Source organism: Paramisgurnus dabryanus, chromosome 3 (assembly GCF_030506205.2).
Source record: "Paramisgurnus dabryanus chromosome 3, PD_genome_1.1, whole genome shotgun sequence".
In the NCBI taxonomy this organism is placed as follows: Eukaryota; Metazoa; Chordata; class Actinopteri; order Cypriniformes; family Cobitidae; genus Paramisgurnus; species Paramisgurnus dabryanus.
In genome coordinates, this window is record NC_133339.1 from 1,403,246 (window position 1) to 1,425,445 (window position 22,200).

The 22,200-nt window shown below is 35.8% G+C and overlaps 1 protein-coding gene across 2 annotated transcripts; it reads left to right on the plus strand.

The window, feature by feature from the left end:
* Positions 1-6,853: 6,853 nt before the first annotated feature.
* LOC135734085 (uncharacterized) lies at positions 6,854-10,233 on the plus strand. Of its 2 annotated transcripts, XM_065252981.2 has the most exons (5): positions 6,854-6,912; positions 7,423-7,477; positions 7,703-7,867; positions 8,119-8,277; positions 9,738-10,233. In XM_065252981.2, exons 2-5 carry the CDS (start codon positions 7,426-7,428, stop codon positions 10,058-10,060), a joined length of 699 nt encoding a protein of 232 aa, XP_065109053.1. In that variant the 5' UTR covers positions 6,854-6,912; positions 7,423-7,425; the 3' UTR covers positions 10,061-10,233. The 2 variants fall into 2 exon arrangements, with proteins under 2 accessions (XP_065109053.1, XP_065109052.1); XM_065252980.2 differs by lacking the exon at positions 6,854-6,912 and having other exon boundaries at positions 7,364-7,477.
* The last annotated feature ends 11,967 nt before the right edge of the window (positions 10,234-22,200 follow it).

Sequence of the window (22,200 nt, forward strand, 5' to 3'; positions counted from 1 at the left end):
GGGTTCACTTCAATCCACACCACAGACGTTCTTGGTTTGCTTCTTATTAATTAAATCGAGGCAATTGTTTGATCAAACATTGATTAATATTAAGATACAATTTATACAAAACGAAATTCACTTTAAAGAAAGTCTTTCTACAAAACAAACCTTGCAAAATCGCTTGCCCGTCGTCGATTACGGGCTATGGCGAATTCCTGTCGGGCTACAAAAATGTATCTGCGCCTTGGCCATCGTGCGGAGGAAAAAATATTGTAATGTGTTTGCATTCTCTCAGATTTAGTTAGGTAATTATGTTGTATGTAATTCGGCGTCATCTTGTTAGCCATTACTATCCTCACTAACAAGTGAAACTGTCAGGAAATGAAGTGAAAGCATTAAATCCATTATTCCTTTCGTTCACGTCTGATATGCGCACTCCTCGGCTCCGCTCTTCACGAGTAGGCTTGCTCTTGTGCTCATCAAAAAGTATATTAAATGTTTCTTTATTTGTCATTTCGTTTAACCTCATAGTCTAACATTATTCTAGCAATTCCCTTTTCTTTTTTTATTTAGTAAGTTAACTTAAATATGTGAGAACGAAATATTTTTAGTGATTTGCATGAAGAGAATATGATGTTAGAAGCTTCATTTTAAGCATTTAGTAGCCGTATTTATTTAAACACTTTAATAGGCTATTTAAAAAAGTATAAGTTTTTTTTGGGTTCATTTATATTTCCTGTCTGTCACTTTGTGCAGGTTCTTTTTTGTAGGCTATGACCAAAAAGGCTTAATAAATGTCACGTTGCATTACAATTTAAAGTATCAATAATGTCAAAAATGTGACGTGCAGTTCGGGTGTGTGTGTATGCTGTTTAAATTAGTGTTCTGAAGTTTTGACGAATTTTATAGACTTGTTATAGTTTTTTATTCAAAAGTGACACCCATAGATTCAGGCCCACCTGGACTTAATCCATGCCCACCCATATGTCACGTTCTGCATCCGCCACTGCTTTCATGTAAACAGATCTTTGATGAGATTGTTAAAGCTTTGTTTTCTTCTTTCCCCAGATTTACCCAGAGCTACAGTGATAGTAACACCAGACAGATCTGTGTTCACTGGAGAGACAGTCACTCTGAAGTGTGAGATAGAGGATCAGTACAGATCATTAAACTGGAGATATCTGTGGTCTAGCAGTCGTACTGAAGTGTTTAACTCTGAGCGTTACACTGTAAACAGAGACTCTCTCACTATCAATGAAGTTACTGAATCTGATCAGGATAATTACTGGTGTACAGGAGAGAGAGATGGACAAACTTCAATATCGAGCTCATATGTTTATCTCACTGTTAAGGGTGAGTTCAACATCATTGTCTGTAAAATAGGAAAATGAAGACAGAAACATCTCATGTGTGTTAATTATCAGAAACATTACCTCAATGGTAGCACTTTATTTTACAGTACGTGTACTTACAGTGTACATATATGGTAAATAAGTTGTACTTACCGACAAATGTGTGGTACTTACTTTTAGGTATCTACATGGTAAGTAATTGGTATCATTACTGTACTTACCAGTAGTACATACTTGGTAGTTAAAATGTAACTCTAGATAAGTACTGGGTAATAACATATACATACTTATAGTGTAGGTATACTGTAACTAACGAAAAACACTACTGTACTTACAAATGAATGTACAATATAAGTATTTGGTATTTACAGGCAAGTTAGGGTAAATGACAGGTATTTATAGTGTACATATATGATAACTAATATCAAACACTACTGTACTTACAAATTGTATATACATGATAAGTAATAGTAAATTAATGACCGGCACATATGGTGTATGTATACCGTAACTAACTAGAAACACTACTGTACTTACAAATTGTATATACATAATAAGTGTGTTGTACCTGTAGGCCAGTGTAAGTTAATGAAAGCATATATGGTGTATGTATGTATACTGTAACTAACTAGAAACACTACTGTACTTACAAATTGTATATACATGATAAGTTTGTTGTACCTGCAGGTAAATGTAAGTTATACTTATACCATACCTATATGATAAGAACAAACATTACTGATCTGCCATTTTGGTACTCAGTATCTTGGTCCTTTAAACCAAGCATTAAATAACCGTATGCATTAACTACTGGGTACATTCACTAGTACATCCATGGTAACTACATGGAAACAGGACTGTAAAATAAAGTGTTGCTTTTTACACAGTTATTATATAGGACCTACCACCTAAGATATAGCATCATATACATCTCACTTTGAGGCAAACAACACCATTGACTATCCTACGCATTAACTACTGGGTACATTCACTAGTACATCCATGGTACCTGCATGGATACAGGACTGTAAAATAAAGTGTTGCTTTTTACACAATTATTATATAGGACCTACCACCTAAGATATAGCATCATATACATGTCACTGTGAAGCAAACCCAACCATTGACTATCATACGTATTAACTACTGGGTACATTCACTAGTACGTCCATGGTAACTACATGGAAACAGGACTGTAAAATAAAGTGTTGCTTTTTACTTGAGTTATTACACAGGATAGCATAGTATACATATACATTGGCAACTGTTAGTTATATTAACTAGTAAGACCATAAAATAAGAGTCATTGTACAATACTTTTGCAAAACATTTACTTATTTATTTCTTAAAGATTTTGTCTTTTTTTGCTGAATTTTGTTAAACAATGCATTTAGAAACAGCAATGACATACTGTTATTTTTTTTAACATATTGAACATTCCCATTTTTTTAACAGCCTTAACCTGAGAACAAACGATTTTCGAAAATACTATTTTACCATCTTGAAAACTGCAGAAATTTTATTTTGGCAACAGCTTATACTACTGGGTCAAATAATTGTCTTACGTTTTAGTTCAGTGACTTTATTTATGACATCTGGGTTTGTATCCACATATTCCTGTAGAGTTAATAAAGTCATTGTGCTACACCCTGTATATAGCAGCAATGTCCTCAAGCAAACATCCAAGAATACCTCTGGGATGTAGTTTTCCCCTCCAATATTGCCATTCAATGAAGGCTATCTTTCAGTGTTTGTAGAGTCATGTTCCCCCTGTAACGGTATACCTCATTTTTGTAGGTTCTCCATGCACGTTCTATATGTTGTGTATGAGCTCCTGTTTGTGGATGTACAAAAAAACGACTGTGATTGACCTGATAATGAATAAAGCCATGCTGAGAAAGTCTTCTATAAGCTGGCCAGTCATCACTGAGCAGAGTGCTACCTTGACGCACGTGCTTCCTAATAATGGGAATTAATTTTCTTGCTGTTCTTCGTTTTACCACTTTCAGCACAGTTCTCCTTTGCTTTCTTTTGACTTCAATCATACCGAAAACCCATGCTTTTCTTCGCCATGTGTTGCCAAAACGCCCACGTGCATACTAAATATAAGAGAAGGATAAAACTATGTATCTTACTGTTACCAATTGCATTGATTTTTTAAAAGTATTCAAACTTTTTTTACAATACACACAAATACCTTCCGTTTGTGGCAAAACTTGCTTTCATCCAGGACCACAAATGCTCTTGCTCCACCGATTCTGATCCTCCGCTCTCTTTCCATTTTTTTGATTGATTTAACACATACTGCCTTGAGTTTTTTAGTCATTTTTGTAAATGTTGCACTACTGCCACACAGACCCTCTTCAAGCATATCCACCTGACGGAGACGTAATCCTTGAGCAAATCTGAAGCAGAGTGTTAACAATTAGATTACATGCATACAGTATACACAACAAGAAGAATATTTGCCATACTTTAAGCTAGAAAACTAGTTAATAAATTTGAAAACAAGATTAATGCACATACACAAACAGCACACAATACCTAGAATTTATTTTATTGGTACACATTAACTATTTTTAACAAATGGTTAACAATATACATAACACATTAACACATGTGACAGATTTTAAAATGGCACAGCCTCAGGGCTTTTACTAATATATAAATAATTAAACATGTAATGTAATATGTAATGATGTAATATGTTAACACATAAAGACTTTAAAACCCCTGAATTCATTAATTTAAGTCTTAGATTATAGAACTTGGACTTTCTAAAGTTACCTGTGAATGAACTCCATATAGGAAGAAAGAGAAACATGACTTTTGCTGAAAACAGAGCCGTGACGTATGGAGAGTGACACGTCCTTGTGGCGATTTCGTCTACATATCCTGTACGTTGATGTAAAAAATAAAATTAGTACTTTATATTTTGAACTTTAAGACTAGGCTTTCTCAAGCCAACATAAATTTTGTTCACAAACTTTTACCTCATCTAGTTAAAATTAAAATCTAATTTTGCCTGTCCTACAAAAGACAGTGCTTACCATCGATATCCATCTTTTGTTGTGTTAGTTTTTTGAAGACTCATCCTCTTTCTGCATAACCTACATTTCTTTTTTCTGAGCAGGAGCCTGTGTTTCTGAAGCCATTTAATGAGTGATTTACGTCTTCCGTATATCCTCCGTAATAAAGATCTGACAAGACTCATTTTGAATTAATCTCTGAAAACTATTAGTTAGGCTAAGTGAGGTCATCGACCTCTAAAACACAGCAAAGCAGCTAAAATAGTAATATGATCACTGATTGCATACCTGCAAACTCAGAAGGGCTGAAAAAGGTGACACATTGTATACGCGCCCGCACCCCCCCCCCCCCCCTTACTATTGTTATATAAATATGGTAACAGTTTACAATAAGGTTCATTAGTTAACATTAGTTAGCTACATTAGTTAACATGAACTAATAATGAACTGCATTAATACAGCATTTATTAATCTTTGTTAATGTTAATTTCAACAATTACTAATACTTTATTAAAATCTTGTTAACATTAGTTAATGCACTCTGAACTAACATGAACAAACAATTAAAGCTTAAATTTGTATTAAGTAACATTAACAAAGATGAATAAATACTGTAACAAATGTATTGCTCGTGGTTTGTTCAAGTTAGTTAATACATTAACTAATGTTAACTAATCAACCTTATTGTAAAGTGTTACCAAATATTCTTACATTTAGGCCAATCCTAAAAAAGTTATAATCTAAATATATCAAAAATTCCAGTATAGAGTCCAGTAGGTTGTTACAGTTAATATACAGTAACAGAAATTTGCATATTAAAAACGTGAAGTTGTTCATTTGAAAGATTAATTGAAAACACATGTAGTAGACGTAACACCACTATCTCACATTAAGTGCACTACATTTCTTCAGTCATGCATCCCTCTTTACAGTAAATACATTACAGCATACTTGATTAAATGTGAGGACAGTGAAATTGTACACTTATTATCAATCTTATAATGTACTTAAGTTACTCAGGCAATCAGTACAGGACATCGCTGGTTTATTTTGGCTTATAAAGTAAGTTATATCAACCAGCTCAGGTTAGCTGATAAAGTAGCATCAGAGTAAACATTTGTGCTTGCCTTTGAGGTGCGGGATGGCCCTCCTGCAATCGCTCATCACTTTTGTTTTGATTGCAGCATCACATGTTTAACAAAGGGTCCCTTGACAGAAGCAAATGTGATATGCATCCATATGTTTGCGCTTTATCTCTTCTCTCAGACCAGACGCGAACTTTTCTCTACAGTTTATGGCATACGCAGCACGCAGATGTCCCGCTACGGTGGCTCAACGCAAGCCATTCAGCGTTTGACATCAAAGTACCGCGAGACCAGACTTCTCCATATGTATTTGATTCGCTCTCGCAGTATTTTGATATCATAGGATTGCCCTGCGTGGCGCCAGATGAAGTCCCTCAGTTGTGTGTTTGTGCGTACCTCGCGACCACAGATTCTATCCATCTTCACCCTCTGACACTTTCGTCTCGTTTTTATTTGACGAATAAACAATGTAGCGAGTAACGTTAAGTGTCATTTCAAATGTAGTGGAGTAAAGAGTACAAATACCCAATCAAAAATGTAATTGAGTAGAGAGTAAAAGTTGCTTATATTTTTGATACTCAGTACAAAGTACAAAGTAGCCAAAAAAAACCTTAAGTACAGTAACAAAGTACATTTACTTAAGTACTTTACACCTCTGCGTGTGATTCACAGAACAAACGCACGCACAGAAAACGCGCTTAACGTTACCCCTTTCTTTCAGATGTGAAATCTATAAATCGCAAATTATCTTGAACTAGTATGCATCTGAACAGTAAGATTTCCACCTTTAAACGATGCCTAATTAATGCCATTGACATATAAAAGAGCGCATGTCAATGTTTAAACCCTTTATGAGCAGCAAGAATGGCTTATATTTTCAAAAACCTGCAGCAATCGGACAAGCAAAAGTGCCTCAAAGTGCCTCAAAACTAACCTCAAAACAAACGTCAGTGTCAGTAGCGTGAAAAGTTTAATCCGCGGGAAAGCTGATGCAGCCAAGGCCTTTTAATAGAAGCTGCTGGCAACGCAAAGACCCGCCCTTCACGTAACCCCATTTGTTCAGCTCCCATCCATTGACCAATCGGCTATCCTAACCTTAACCACACTGTGATGACCTCACGTGATGACCAAAGAGCTTTTATTGTTTTTGTGAAACAGACCGCAGTAGGTTTTTGAAACTCCCGTTTATGGGAAGTTTAGACCCCCCCCCCCCAAAAAAAACAAAAACTCTTCGGATCTACATGATTCACGTGGATGACCTTTTTCAATTCAAAACGGCGATTTTCGCCGAAAAGCGACTAGTTTGCAGGTATGTGATTGGATGTTTTGAGCGCGAGATATGAACTTCCTGTTCCCGCACTTCGGGGTCATCGGAAGTTCGGAACAATCAGTCGTAACTGTACAGGTCATCATCCGTGTTCGTCGTAACTATCAGTCATCGCCCTGGTCTTCATCCGTGTTAAGGTAAGTTATATATGAACACAACAACAATAACTTACAGTATATACGCGGAGATGGACGCTGTTAAATTGTTAAGCCTTTAACTAACAAGTAACTTTACAGATCTCGCGAAATAGTGGCTCCCTCAACCCGCAAATTATATACAATATCATATCAGTCCATCGAAGTTTTTTTTTTTTAAGAGAGACCTAAAGGGATGCATATCTCGGAATCTAACTTTAGTTTACACAAACAAATGAATGCACTGGCTGAATAACAGCTTGATGCACTTTGCATAAGACGTCATGTTTAATGAGACACCTTATTATCAGTTAAGGAGCTACCATAAACATACAACAAATTAATACATTTAATGATGCTCAAAGTATAATTTTATATAAAGATGCCCTTAAGTGTCATATAACCATCCATGTGGAAACTATGTTTTGACCTGCTGTAATTATGTGTTATGTGCAATGGTTACAGTTGCAGTTGTGAATTGATACTTAAAATGTTAATGTTTTTAATATGCAGAATATGCAGAACACAAAGCGCACAAAGCGAGGGAGAAAACAAGTTGTTGATGAAGGTGAGGAAGGTTTTATCCATACCATTTATATATATAAAAACAAGCCTCTTTTTATAATTTGCTATAGCCCAAACTAAAATTAGGGATATATATTAATATAAATTTAAAGCTAAAACCACTAATGCAGATTATATGCAGATATATAATAGTAATACACATCTTTTAAACTTAATTGAAATCTCCAGAATTAACTGATAAATGTTTTTTATTACTGTAAATTTACAGCAGGTACTTCTCTCTCTGTGCCTCCCCCTGTCTCTGTGCCCCTACAAGTTGCGCCAACTGCAGTTGCAACAATTGAAAACCTGAAAGAGGAAAATAAACTTTTGAAAGAGGAGCGAGACTTCCTTCGGGAACAATTAAAATGTGCTCTTGAAAACAGACAACCAAGTAAGTGTTTATTCACATAGGTAGGAAATCTTATTTCCTTGACATATCTGACTCATTTTTTTTTTAAGTCTGATAAGAAACACATGGAATCTAATTGTTAGGCATACAAACTCAATAAAATCAAAAATAGAGATTTGATGTAATAAAACAATAAAGCATATCATTTCATAACATCTACAATTTTAGGAAACTCAAGAAATAATATTTTACTGTAGCAAATGTTAGATGTCTTTTTGTACAAATGTTCTTAGGACAGAAAGAGAAGATGCAAAATGATGCTTCTTCTGAGTCAGAATCTGGAGAGAGTTCAACATTCTCAGACACATCGGATTCATCTGACAAGCATCCAAAAAGAAAACAAAAGAGAAAGCACAAAGTCAGGGAGGAAAAACATGCCACCATTCGAAGAGGTAAGTGCAAAGACCAAACCTATCGTACAGTTTAAATACTTTCTTATTTCCCAGTTTATTGTACTGAGCTAGCTATTATCCATTCATTAAAGATTCTAGATTGTTACTGTGATTTGTACATTGGTACAATAAAATTCTTATTTTGTTTTTACCTAAAGTCACAAAAAATAAAAATATAAAAAGTAAAGAAATTGAAATAAAATATTAAAAGGGGTTATAAAAAAAGATGTGAAATTGAAATTACACATCTTAAAGGGTTAGTTCAACCAAAAATTAAAAATATGTCATTAATTACTCACCCTCATGTTGTTTCAAACCCGTAAGACCATTGTCTTCTCTTCCGGTCTGCTTTGAATCCGCATGCATGACACAGCAGTGATGCTGCGGACGTATGACGCTGCTGATGTGTTATCTGGTGCGCCCGAGCTTCGTTTAGAGTTTGAGGGAGACGCACGCTGTATTCAAGCTGTTCAAAATTGTTTGTGTTTTGGTATTGCTATATTTTTTTAATGGTGCGTAAATGTGCATGTCGCAGATGTCCTAATCCCTCAGACTGTAAAACGAAGCTTAGGTGCACCAGATAACACGTCAGCAGCGTCGTACGTCACCAGCATCACTGCAGTGTGGTGAACGCGTATTAACAACAGACCCGAAAGAGAAGACAATGCTGGATAAAGTCGTAATTTTTGTACCAATTTTGTATCAAAATATATTTTCGATGCTTCAACACATTCTAACTGACCCACTGATGTCACATGGACTACTTTGATGATGTTTTTATTACCTTTCTGGACATGGACAGTATAATGTACATACATATTCAATGGACGGTCAGAAAGCTCTTGATCTTTAACTGTGTTTCCGAAGGCATTAATGACATAATTTTCATTTATGGGTGAACTATCGCTTTAAGTCTTTCACACATGCATTAATGTTTATAAAACAGTTAGTTCCAATCCTTGATTCTGATATTCACGATAAAACAGGGCTAGGACCGCTTCACCCAACGGTTCTATTTATCACTGCACCCTTAGCAACACCCTTAGCAACCACACGTATCAGTTTCAGAACGGTTTGTTGTTTTTATTTGAGCTTTCATGCATATTACACATTGGAATGTTTTTTGTTCACGGTCAGGGACTATTTTTTTCTAGCGGATGGAGTGATTTTATTGATTTAACTTCATGAAAGTTGCACTAATAATTTTTTTTTAAACTTTTATATCGTGTGGTAACCGTTTTATAAAAGCAATAAGGTACTCGAGGCAAGTGTTGTATCGTGAATAAGTAACAGCTGCTCCGCTTCGCATCATGCCTAATATACCCTTCAGCCGTTACTTATTGCTTACATATATTAATTATACCTTTTCACCCCTTAGTGGTCAAAGGTGGAACTACATCTTAATGCATTAGAAAAGTAATAGTCCTGCAATGACATAATGTTACATACTTTTTTTTCAGTTCAAACACCTGATGATGTTTTGCAACGTTACAAGGCCATTCTGAAAAGCTTCATGAAGACCAGAAGCGTCTCCCACAGCTGCAAGCAACACAATGTTGATCGCAATACCATCGCACTTACAGCCATTATTGCAGAGTTGCAGATTATTGCTACTCCTGAACTCCACATTCCTGAATTTCAGGGTGGAACTCTACAGAAATATGCGAAGGAGTGCAAGGAATATGTGGATACAAACCCAGAAGTCTTTAATAAAATCAATGAAATGAAACGTAAACGTGAACTCCTCCCAATTAGGTACAAATTTAGAAAGGAAGACAATTAATTGACCCAGTAGTATAATAAGCTGTTCCCAAAATAACATTTCTGCATTTTTTATGATGGTTAAATAGTATTTTTGTTAATATCGTTGTTCTCAGGTTAATGCTGTTAATTGTTAAAAAAAAATCAGAATGTTCAATATGTTGAAAAAAGTACAAAAAAACCTGTATGTCATTGCTGTTTCAAAATTCAGTGTTCAACAAAATTCAACAAAAAAAGACAAGATCGTTAAGAAATAAATAAGTAAATGTTTTGCTTCACTTCAAAAACAGTGTATTATGACTCTTATTTTAGGGTCTTACTGTGTAATAACTGAGTAAAAAGCAACACTTTATTTTACAGTCCTGTTTCCATGTAGTTACCATGGACGTACTAGTGAATGTACCCAGTAGTTAATACGTATGATAGTCAATGGTTGGGTTTGCTTCACAGTGACATGTATATGATGCTATATCTTAGGTGGTAGGTCCTATATAATAACTGTGTAAAAAGCAACACTTTATTTTACAGTCCTGTTTCCATGTAGTTACCATGGATGTACTAGTGAATGTACCCAGTAGTTAATACGTATGATAGTCAATGGTTGGGTTTGCTTCACAGTGACATGTATATGATGCTATATCTTAGGTGGTAGGTCCTATATAATAACTGTGTAAAAAGCAACACTTTATTTTACAGTCCTGTTTCCATGTGGTTACCATGGATGTACTAGTGAAAGTACCCAGTAGTTAATACGTATGATAGTCAATGGTTGGGTTTGCTTCACAGTGACATGTATATGATGCTATATCTTAGGTGGTAGGTCCTATATAATAACTGTGTAAAAAGCAACACTTTATTTTACAGTCCTGTTTCCATGTAGTTACCATGGATGTACTGGTGAATGTACCCAGTAGTTAATACGTATGATAGTCAATGGTTGGGTTTGCTTCACAGTGACATGTATATGATGCTATATCTTAGGTGGTAGGTCCTATATAATAACTGTGTAAAAAGCAACACTTTATTTTACAGTCCTGTTTCCATGTAGTTACCATGGATGTACTAGTGAAAGTACCCAGTAGTTAATACGTATGATAGTCAATGGTTGGGTTTGCTTCACAGTGACATGTATATGATGCTATATCTTAGGTGGTAGGTCCTATATAATAACTGTGTAAAAAGCAACACTTTATTTTACAGTCCTGTTTCCATGTAGTTACCATGGATGTACTGGTGAATGTACCCAGTAGTTAATGCGTATTATAGTCAATAGTTGTGTTTGCCTCACAGTGACATGTATATGATGCTATATCTTAGGTGGTAGGTCCTATATAATAACTGTGTAAAAAGCAACACTTTATTTTACAGTCCTGTTTCCATGTAGTTACCATGGATGTACTGGTGAATGTACCCAGTAGTTAATGCGTATTATAGTCAATAGTTGTGTTTGCCTCACAGTGACATGTATATGATGCTATATCTTAGGTGGTAGGTCCTATATAATAACTGTGTAAAAAGCAACACTTTATTTTACAGTCCTGTTTCCATGTAGTTACCATGGATGTACTAGTGAAAGTACCCAGTAGTTAATACGTATGATAGTCAATGGTTGGGTTTGCTTCACAGTGACATGTATATGATGCTATATCTTAGGTGGTAGGTCCTATATAACTGTGTAAAAAGCAACACTTTATTTTACAGTCCTGTTTCCATGTAGTTACCATGGATGTACTAGTGAATGTACCCAGTAGTTAATACGTATGATAGTCAATGGTTGGGTTTGCCTCACAGTGACATGTATATGATGCTATATCTTAGGTGGTAGGTCCTATATAATAACTGTGTAAAAAGCAACACTTTATTTTACAGTCCTGTTTCCATGTAGTTACCATGGATGTACTAGTGAATGTACCCAGTAGTTAATACGTATGATAGTCAATGGTTGGGTTTGCTTCACAGTGACATGTATATGATGCTATATCTTAGGTGGTAGGTCCTATATAATAACTGTGTAAAAAGCAACACTTTATTTTACAGTCCTGTTTCCATGTAGTTACCATGGATGTACTAGTGAATGTACCCAGTAGTTAATGCATACGGTTATTTAATGCTTGGTTTAAAGGACCAAGATACTGAGTACCAAAATGGCAGATCAGTAATGTTTGTTCTTATCATATAGGTATGGTATAAGTATAACTTACATTTACCTGCAGGTACAACAAACTTATCATGTATATACAATTTGTAAGTACAGTAGTGTTTCTAGTTAGTTACAGTATACATACATACACCATATATGCTTTCATTAACTTACACTGGCCTACAGGTACAACCAGGCCAGCTGACAGTCTTGCCTGGGCCCGGGACAAGATAATCTTAGAGGGCCCCCCACCCCTTACTTTTTACTGGTAACAAGAGATTTGGCATTATCAGATTCAGGACCCACGAATATTGCATATTATACATTGTATAAAACATTTAGTTAAAGGTGCTTTTCGTAATTTTTAGAAGGATCTCTTGACAGAAATGCAAAATAATATACTAAACTATATTATCAGGGGTGTATAAAGACCTTTTTATAATGAACCGTTATGTTTTTATTACATTAGAATGAGACCTGTTTATCTACATACACAGAGGGTCCCCTTAGGTGGAGGTCGCCATTTTGTGCTGCCATGTTTCTACAGAAACGTTTAACGGACAAACTTTTTTTACTAAGTTGTCTCTGACGATGACATGTTTTACTGTAGCTTATCTATGCGTTTCAAAAGCGAGGGGTGAGCAGTGGATTGAGCCGTTGGTTGCAATTTGCAACCTCACCACTAGATGCTTCTAAAATTTACACACTGCACCTTTAAATGTAGTACACTGAAAAAAAATATTCATTGAATTTAATACATTTTTTAAGGTAAGTGGTTGCAGTCAATTTATTTAAGCTACATTTAAACAAAAAGATTAGTAAAGTAAAATAAAATATAAAACTTTTGTTTAAATGTAGCTTAAATAAATTGTTTGCAACCACTTACCTTAAAAAAAAAAACGGATTAAATTCAATGAATCATTTTTTTCAGTATACTGATGCTGTATACTGAAACAAAATATCATAATCACGTATGAATTATGAACAGACTATTGGAAATATCAGTAAAACAACTTCAGCTAATATTATGCTGTGTTTGGACTAAAAATTGAATAAATATTACTCCTCTCTTTAGAAATTTGAAGTAAACATATAAACTCAATCAATATTTCTCCAAACATGCACGCCTTTGAACCAAAAGCCCAGAGGGATATTAATTTGTAAAGAGCTTTCATTGATGAGCATGCATTAGATTTTTCTCAATGAATGCGACTGAGGGTAGAGCCCTGCATTTCAGCCCAAGCCCGACCCGACCTTTTTACACCCCTCAGGTCGGGTTTCGGCCAATTTTAACGTCACAGCTGATACGCGGGCGGACCTCGGGCTTATTTAGGCTTCTCCATCGTTTTATATTTTTCAATTTAATTAAAATAACCTTTTGACAGACGATGATTGCAAAACAAACGTAATAAGACTTTTAACCTACAGCACAAGTCCGCTATAAGCACAGCCAGACACACATTTACAATGCAGCTGTTGCTTATTTAACAGCAGGACCTTCAGCTCACCGGGAAAAAATATTAATGGAGGACTAGATTAAAACCTTGGATACTGCGCATAATCTATGCAAACAGCATCCAAGACATAATCTATAATACATATATATATGCATAGCGAAGTTGTAAGATAAGGCAGGTTGCATGTTTATTCGTTTCATGTTTATTTCGTTTCGTTTTGTAGCTATAGCCCTTTTCATTTTTTTATTTCTGCACCCATTGCAGCTGCGAGCAGCAGAGCAATCTGCCTCCGCTTTTTAAAAATAGTGTGTGTTGATAATAAATGTTTAAACTAACACTGTGATATGCTGAAAATATATATTTTATATAGTTGTTATTATAGGCAAGTGAAGTGTTGATTTGAGAGTTCAATTAATCAAACATGTCGTCAACTTGCTGTCGGCTGCGAACCGCTTGAACAAACAAAAATACTCTAAAATGTAAATAAAAAAATAAATATTTTGCCATTTAAAACAAATCTGAACTGCTTTAATTGCTGCAAGAGTAGTACAGCTGTTTACGGAATCTGTGTAAGGAGTTATTTTTTCTATTTCTGCGGATTTCTTTTGCAAAATCTATGCGGAATTTTGCAGAATAATTAAAAATGTTTTAAAACGATCTGAGAGAATGTGCGCTGTGAATATTACAAAACAATAAAATATTTTATAATTACATTTTATTAAAGGATTACCCTGAATTAAACTGGACCAACATGAACCAACAGATAATGGATAATGTGCTGTCACGACCATAGAGTTTTATATAAATTACATATATTACTGTCTACAGTGTAACATTAAAAAGAAAAGGCTTCTCATAATTAATGTAGCCTATATCAAGATAATTTCATCTGTTTAACAACACAATGTATATTTATCTTGTAAACGGATTTGAAATAATAAATAATAGTCGCGTCACTTAGCAATAGAGACGATAGCGAATTCATTATCTTCTCCGCGGTAAGTTTTATTTCAAATTCAAGTTTTACATATTAAATATTAAATAGTTTGTGCTTTCTCTCATAAAAACCTCACAGCAAACAGCACAGACTTCTAAACACACGCGATGCAGTGACTATATCTGCGGTCACAGATTCCTAATGGAGATAATTAGGAATTCTATTTTCCTCTATAAGGTCTATATTTTCTTCTTTTCTTTTCTTTTCTGAGCACCGGACTTGTGCTGAGTCTGACAGGACATTTTGAGCGTACTGAACTTCAAATCAAATGAATCAAATATTTTCTTTATTTTTTATCAATTATTCCATAGGTTCCAGTTCTGGGCCCCCCTCTGGGCCCCACCCCACCCTGGGCCCGGGACAACAGACCCGTTTGTCCCCCCCGGTCGGCGGGCGTGGGTACAACACACTTATTATGTATATACAATTTGTAAGTACAGTAGTGTTTCTAGTTAGTTACGGTATACATACACCATATGTGCCAGTCATTAATTTACTATTACTTATCATGTATATACAATTTGTAAGTACAGTAGTGTTTTTCGTTAGTTACAGTATACCTACACTATAAGTATGTATATGTTATTACCCAGTACTTATCTAGAGTAACATTTTAACTACCAAGTATGTACTACTGGTAAGTACAGTAATGATACCAATTACTTACCATGTAGATACCTAAAAGTAAGTACCACACATTTGTCGGTAAGTACAACTTATTTACCATATATGTACACTGTAAGTACACGTACTGTAAAATAAAGTGCTACCATGTCAATTCATTTACATTTGTGAATACATGTAAACAGATGGTGATGAGTTATAATTTCATTTTCTTCTTTCCTCAGCTTTACCCAGAGTTACAGTGAGAGTAACACCAGACAGATCTGTGTTCACTGGAGAGACAGTCACTCTGAAGTGTGAGATAGAGGATCAGTACAGATCATTAAACTGGAGATATCTGTGGTCTAGCAGTCGTACTGAAGTGTTTAACTCTGAGCATTACACTGTAAACAGAGACTCTCTCACTATCAATGAAGTTACTGAATCTGATCAGGATAATTACTGGTGTACAGGAGAGAGAGATGGACAAACTTCAATATCAAGCTCATCTGTTTATCTCACTGTTAAGGGTGAGTTCAACATCAGTGTCTGTAAAATAGGATATTAAAGACAGAAACATCTCATGTGTGTTAATTATCAGAAACATTATGTCAATTCATTTACATTTGTGAATACATGTAAACAGATGGTGATGAGTTATAACTTCATTTTCTTCTTTCCTCAGCTTTACCCAGAGCTACAGTGAGAGTAACACCAGACAGATCTGTGTTCACTGGAGAGACAGTCACTCTGAAGTGTGAGATAGAGGATCAGTACAGATCATTAAACTGGAGATATCAGTGGTGTAAAGGCAGAACTGGGACTTCAGTGTTTGAGGGAAACATCTACACCATCAGATCACCATCAGATCAGGATGAGTTCTGGTGTAGAGGAGAGAGAGATGAACGACCCTCATCCTCACAGTACAGTAATCTTGTGACTCTCTCTGTTAAAGGTCAGTAATGACTGTAAAGAAAGACTCAGAGAGAAGCTTCTTCAACATTTACATTTTTGGACAAAACTTTATGTTTTGTCTTATACTTAAAACAACCCACATTTCTCATCCACTGTATATTTTGAATGTATTTTAACCATCAACATAAAGGTACACAATAATATAACCATAATTAAAGGCAGGGTCCATGATCTCTGAAAGCCAATGTTGACATTTGAAATCACCTAAACAACCCCCCCCCCCCCACCCCAATAGAATCTGGACCTTCTTATGATAGACCCGCCCCACACATACGCAACTCATGGAACAATGTAATTTCGTAGACACGCACCTTACTGCTGATTGGCTACAAGTATGTTTTGGTATTCAGCCCGACTCTCATTTCCAAAGCATTTTTCAGAAATCGTGAACAGTGAGTCTGGTTTTTTAATTATGAAACATTTAATGCTCCACCGTGTAGTGAAAACACGCTGTTTTTAGTGTTGAGTGAATGCGTCAGTTGGGTAAGATCGCCACCCAGCGGATAGCGGAAATATGAATTTGAGGTAAACTCCTCAGGGAGAGTTTTATCTTTATTGATTAGATGACATTTATCTGGATATCGCCATAATTGTGCAATTGTATACAAATAAAAAACATGATTAAAGACTGTGGTGATTATTTTCATAAATCTATAGCTTGGTTATGCATAAAACTACGTCTTGTTATGCCGAGTTCAGACTGCATGATTTAGCCCTGATTTTGACTCGTTGACAGGTTTTGAGAAATCGCAGACAAATGCCCGAAATCACAGGCAAATCAATGCTTGTGTATGCGAGTGACAGTCACACAGTGTGAATTATCAAAGACGCGTTCTGATTAAAATTATGCCATGTGAAATGTGTTTTTACTAAAAAATAACATCTGCGATGACCTTAAGCCAATGAGAGAGCAACATACAGGACAGCTGGAAGTTCGGTGAGGAGTCTCTTCAAAGCTTCTTGCGGGCTACCATATTAAATAATAATTCTAGTCTCATGTGAGAACTCCGGGCTTGCACGCGTGACCTTGCGTTGTTTCCTTCGCGTCACTTCTGACTTGCGTTTGGTTGTGTTTCTCAACATGCGTTCTTCAGCGATCTTGCATTATTGTGTTCTCACTCTGTCTCATCATTAACTATCGAAGACTGAGGAAAAGTTTTAAAGTTTCCAGATGTAGCATATCATCTCTGCAAAGATTTAATAACAACAGAGTCCTTTTAGAGTAGTTTATTTTTAGTAGTTTATGATTGCCGTCTCCCCTCGTCTTTAGGAAACCAAAACATCTATTTTCAATGAAGTATTTGTTCTGTAGACCAGTGGTTCTCAAACTGGGGGCCGCGAGATGGTGCCAGGGGGCCCCCAGTTTTATGACATTTTATAAAATACATTCATTTATCATTTATCAAAAAAATAAGGCTATTAACCAACAGCACTACTTTGTATAACTTAATAGGTTTTGTTTAATTAAAATGTTACATTTTAAAACAGTTTTTTGTCATAAATTTTCTTTGGCGGGGCCATGTAGGAATGCACCGTACACAAGGGGGGCCGCATGCGGAAAAAGTATGAGAACCACTGCTGTAGACACTTATAGACGTCTATAGATGCTTTTATCAAACGCACGTGCATTGTCACGGTTATGCGTCTGGAAGGAACTTAACTTCTGGTCTCTCTTTGTTTACTGGTCTGGTTAGTGGTTAAAATGAACTCTGGAACAAATACCTCGTCAAAAATAACAAATGTTATGGGTTCAAATGTTATGGGGAGACGGTGATTATGGATCACCGCTTTGTGAAGGGGATTTGGCAGCCGATCTGTAGTTAACATTGTATACATTAATTTTAACACAGTAACTGATTTAAGCAATTTTGAGCGTGGCATGGTTGTTGGTGCCAGATGGGCCGGTCTGAGTATTTCACAATCTGCTCAATTACTGGGATTTTCATGCACAACCATTTCAAGGGTTTACAAAGAATGGTGTGAAAAGGGAAAAAACATCCAGTATGCGGCAGCCATGTGGGTGAAAATGCCTTGTTGATGCTAGAGGTCAGAGGACAATGGGCCGACTGATTCAAGCTGATAGAAGAGCAACTTTGACTAAAATAACCACTAGTTACAACAGAGGTATTTAGCCAAGCATGACGCACAACCTTGAGGCGAATCGGCTACAACAGCAGAAGACCCCACCAAGTACCACTCATCTACACTACAAATAGGAAAAAGAGGCTACAATTTGCACAAGCTCACCAATATTGGACAGTTGAAGCCTGGAAAAATGTTGCCTGGTCTGATGAGTCTCGATATCTGTTGAGACATTTAGATGGTAGAGTCAGAATTTGGCGTAAACAGAATGAGAACATGGATCCATCATGTCTTGTTACCACTGTGCAGGCTGGTGGTGGTTGTGTAATGGTGTGGGGGATGTTTTCTGGGCACACTTTAGGCCCCTTAGTGCCAGTTGGGCATCGTTTAAATGCATTGTTTCTGACGATTCCTTTATGACCACCATGTACCCATCCTCTGATGGCTACTTCCAGCAGGATAATGCACCATGTCACAAAGCTTTAATCATTTCAAATTGGTTTCTTGAACATGACAATCATCACCATATCTTCAGAGCAGAGTCGGAGCATCTTTGGGATGTGGTGGAATGGGAGCTTCGTGCCCTGGATGTGCATACCACAAATATCCATCAACTGCAAGATGTTTTTCTATCAACTTTTCTAAAGAATGCTTTCACAGCACCTTGTTGAATCAATGCCACATAGAATTAAGGCAGTTCTGAAGGCGAAAGGGGGTCAAACACAGTATTAGTATGGTGTTCCTAATAATCCTTTAGGTGAGTGTATGTGTGTGTATGTATGTATGTATGTATGTATGTATGTAGGGTTTTCCGCATGGTTGCTATAGCAGTGCGAGGATGCATACATGCCCAAGTCACACCCAACTATATTCTTTTCCTCATAATGATGTAGGTCTTTGCTTCAATGTAACTCTGATTTTATTTCATTTGTAATTCAGTCTGATATATTTTTATAATTTAAAATCATGAGTTATTTCTTCTGTTCTGTACAGTAGATGCTGATGTGATTCTGGAGAGTCCTGTTCATCCTGTGAGTGAAGGAGATCCTCTGACTCTACGCTGTTTATATCGAAATAAAAAACCCTCTAACATGAGAGCTGAATTTTATAAAGATGGATCAGTGGTGCAGAATCAGACTACAGGAGACATGATGATCATCCCTACAGTCTCAAAGTCACATGAGGGTTTCTACTACTGTAAACACCCAGAGAGAGGAGAGTCTCCAAAGAGCTGGATCTCAGTCAGAGGTCATCTCTCTCCTCTATAAGCACCGTTGAGATACTTTTACACAATTTTTGCAATGTCTCTTGTCTGACACTGTTTGCATTACATTGCACACATGCACTTTATGTGGTTAGTTGGGTTTTGTTTTATGCAGTTCAGTGTCTGATTGAAGCAAATGTACTGCACTGCAATATATATGGCTTAAATGACAATAAAGTTGACTTGACTTGCATATGGTTATGAGTGGTTATATAAGAATATATCTCTGCTTTTTCAGTCGCAGGATCTTCATCTCTTGGTCTTACTGTTGGTCTGTGTCTTGGACTGAGCATCATGTTTTTGATCTTTTTCTTGGTCCTGCTGTGGTGCTACAAAAACAAAAAACTCTCTCGGTCTCCCTCGGCTGTCAGTCCACAGCAAAACATCAGTCAGACATCAGATCAGAAACAGACTGAAGATGTTTACACTCCATTGCAGTTTGGTCAGTTCATACAGTATTTGCCAGAAATATGCTTTTATAATGACTGAGATCCTAACAAACACCTAATAACTGCATAGTAAAAAACACTCATAGCAATACCCTGACAAACACCCTCAATAGCTTTGCATTGTTTAATTCAATATAAACATGTAACAAACATATTTTATAAAAGCTTACTTTATAAGATATAAAGTTTGAACAAATGCTTTGTTGAAACTTTATTCATTATTTTATTCCCTACAGGAGATTCTCATCTGTATGACTGTATTATTACAACAGCTAATAAAGACACAAGCTCAGGTAACAAAGTGATGTTTTCATCTCATAAAAGCAAAACTGTTTTTTAAGGGTCAAATTATTTTTTTTTAGCAGTGACTCAGGCTGGTCCAGTGATGTATTTACAGGTCAAGTTCAAGAAAAAAGAAACTTAAGAGCAAATGTAGAAATAACTAAAAGAGTAAAACTAAAGAATTAAAGGAGAAAACTCTTAATCATTTCTTTATTCTTTGATAACTTACATGCACAAAATTTTGTCAATCTGACTGAATTTAATACGATAAGAGGTTATGACAGAACAGTTTACATTCACCATAAACATTGCAATCTGATTTGTTAACATTGTACGTACATTCTATATAATCCAAACCGAACGTCTGCATAAGTGCACAGACAGGGTTGCCAGATTTCCAATGGACTAACCCAAATTCAAAACTAGCCCACAAGCATCCCAATGACTACTCACAGCCTAAAAGCCAATAACTAATAAACAAAAATCTTGTGGAAACTGTTTAAGCAGTAGCCCAAATCTGAACTCGAAAAAAGCAGAGAATTTGGCCACACTGCGGTCTTGCAAGTTCACACTTTATCTCTGGATAAATGTACAAATCAAAGCTGAGTTGAGTTGGAGAAAGTTGTTCTTTAGAAGTGTTTAGATATGTTGATGTTGTGCTAACGTGAATTGCAGCCATCAAAGCCTCCGATTCAATAGATGTTATTATCGTAGTCTACATGCTTTTCCTACACAAGTTTAAACGATCCATGTCGCACAGTGTCATAAGGTCTTATCAGAGTGCAAAAACATGCAGTGTTTCACGGGCTTGTAGTCACTTAAATCCTCTTTCTTCCCCATTCTGATGCTCAGTTTGAACTTCAACAGTTCGTCTTTACCATGTCTGGATGCTTAAATGAATTGAGTTGCTGTCTTCTAATTGGTTGATTAGCAATTGAACAGGTTTACCTAATGAAGTGACCGGTGGGTGTATATCTAATATTTCTGTTTAATTTCTATAAACAGGAAGTTAAACTGGAAGGGAAGAGATCAAGGTGAGATCAACTACATAAATAATAATAAACAAAAGTAAAAAAAGCATATTTTAGTGTCAAGATTAAAGATTAAAAAGAAATATTAAAAGATTCAAATTCTTTGTAGTCGTACAGTTTAAAACTTATAATAATTTTTTTTTCAGATGTTGCTTCTGGATCTGTTGGTGTGACTTATGGTCAGATTAACTAATAACCAGAGGAGAAAATACGGCAAAAATTTAACTAATGCTCAATATAATCAATATAAACCTTGATGTGCATCAGAGAAAGCTTGCTATTCTTTAATTGTCTAATTGCATGATAGTTTTTTTAGCATATTTTTTATTAACATTTCATCTAAGTCTGGTGTGCAGCATATAGCATCTAAAATGACCTGACTTTCAGTCCTAACTTAATATACATGGATAATATTTGTCTCCTAATGCATTATTCAGCTTAATGGCATAATAGGGTACTTCAGAGTTGTCATTTGTCCCAAAATGATTTTGTCCCATACTGTGCGTCTGTTCAAAACTAATGTAAATAAAATCTTGTTTAATCTCACTATTTTCCTTTAACTGTTTATGAGATCAAAGACAAGGGAAACATTTAGGCCTTGCGTACACACTGCAGCTAAATTTGGTTGTTGCATATATTTTTAGTACTTAATCCTTTTCTCTACACACACACTTCAGTAATTTACAGGAATGACAACCGCATTCTACTACCAAATTAAATCCTGCAAAACGCAGGTGTTGACAACTGCATTTACAAAAACTCTGTCTTATGCACAATTAATGTACATAACGTGCACATGTCTCTCTTCTGCAAAATTTCCCCTAGGATGGGAAAATTTCTTCTGTTTGTGCAGAAAATCACAGAGGTACAAGCGTTTACTTA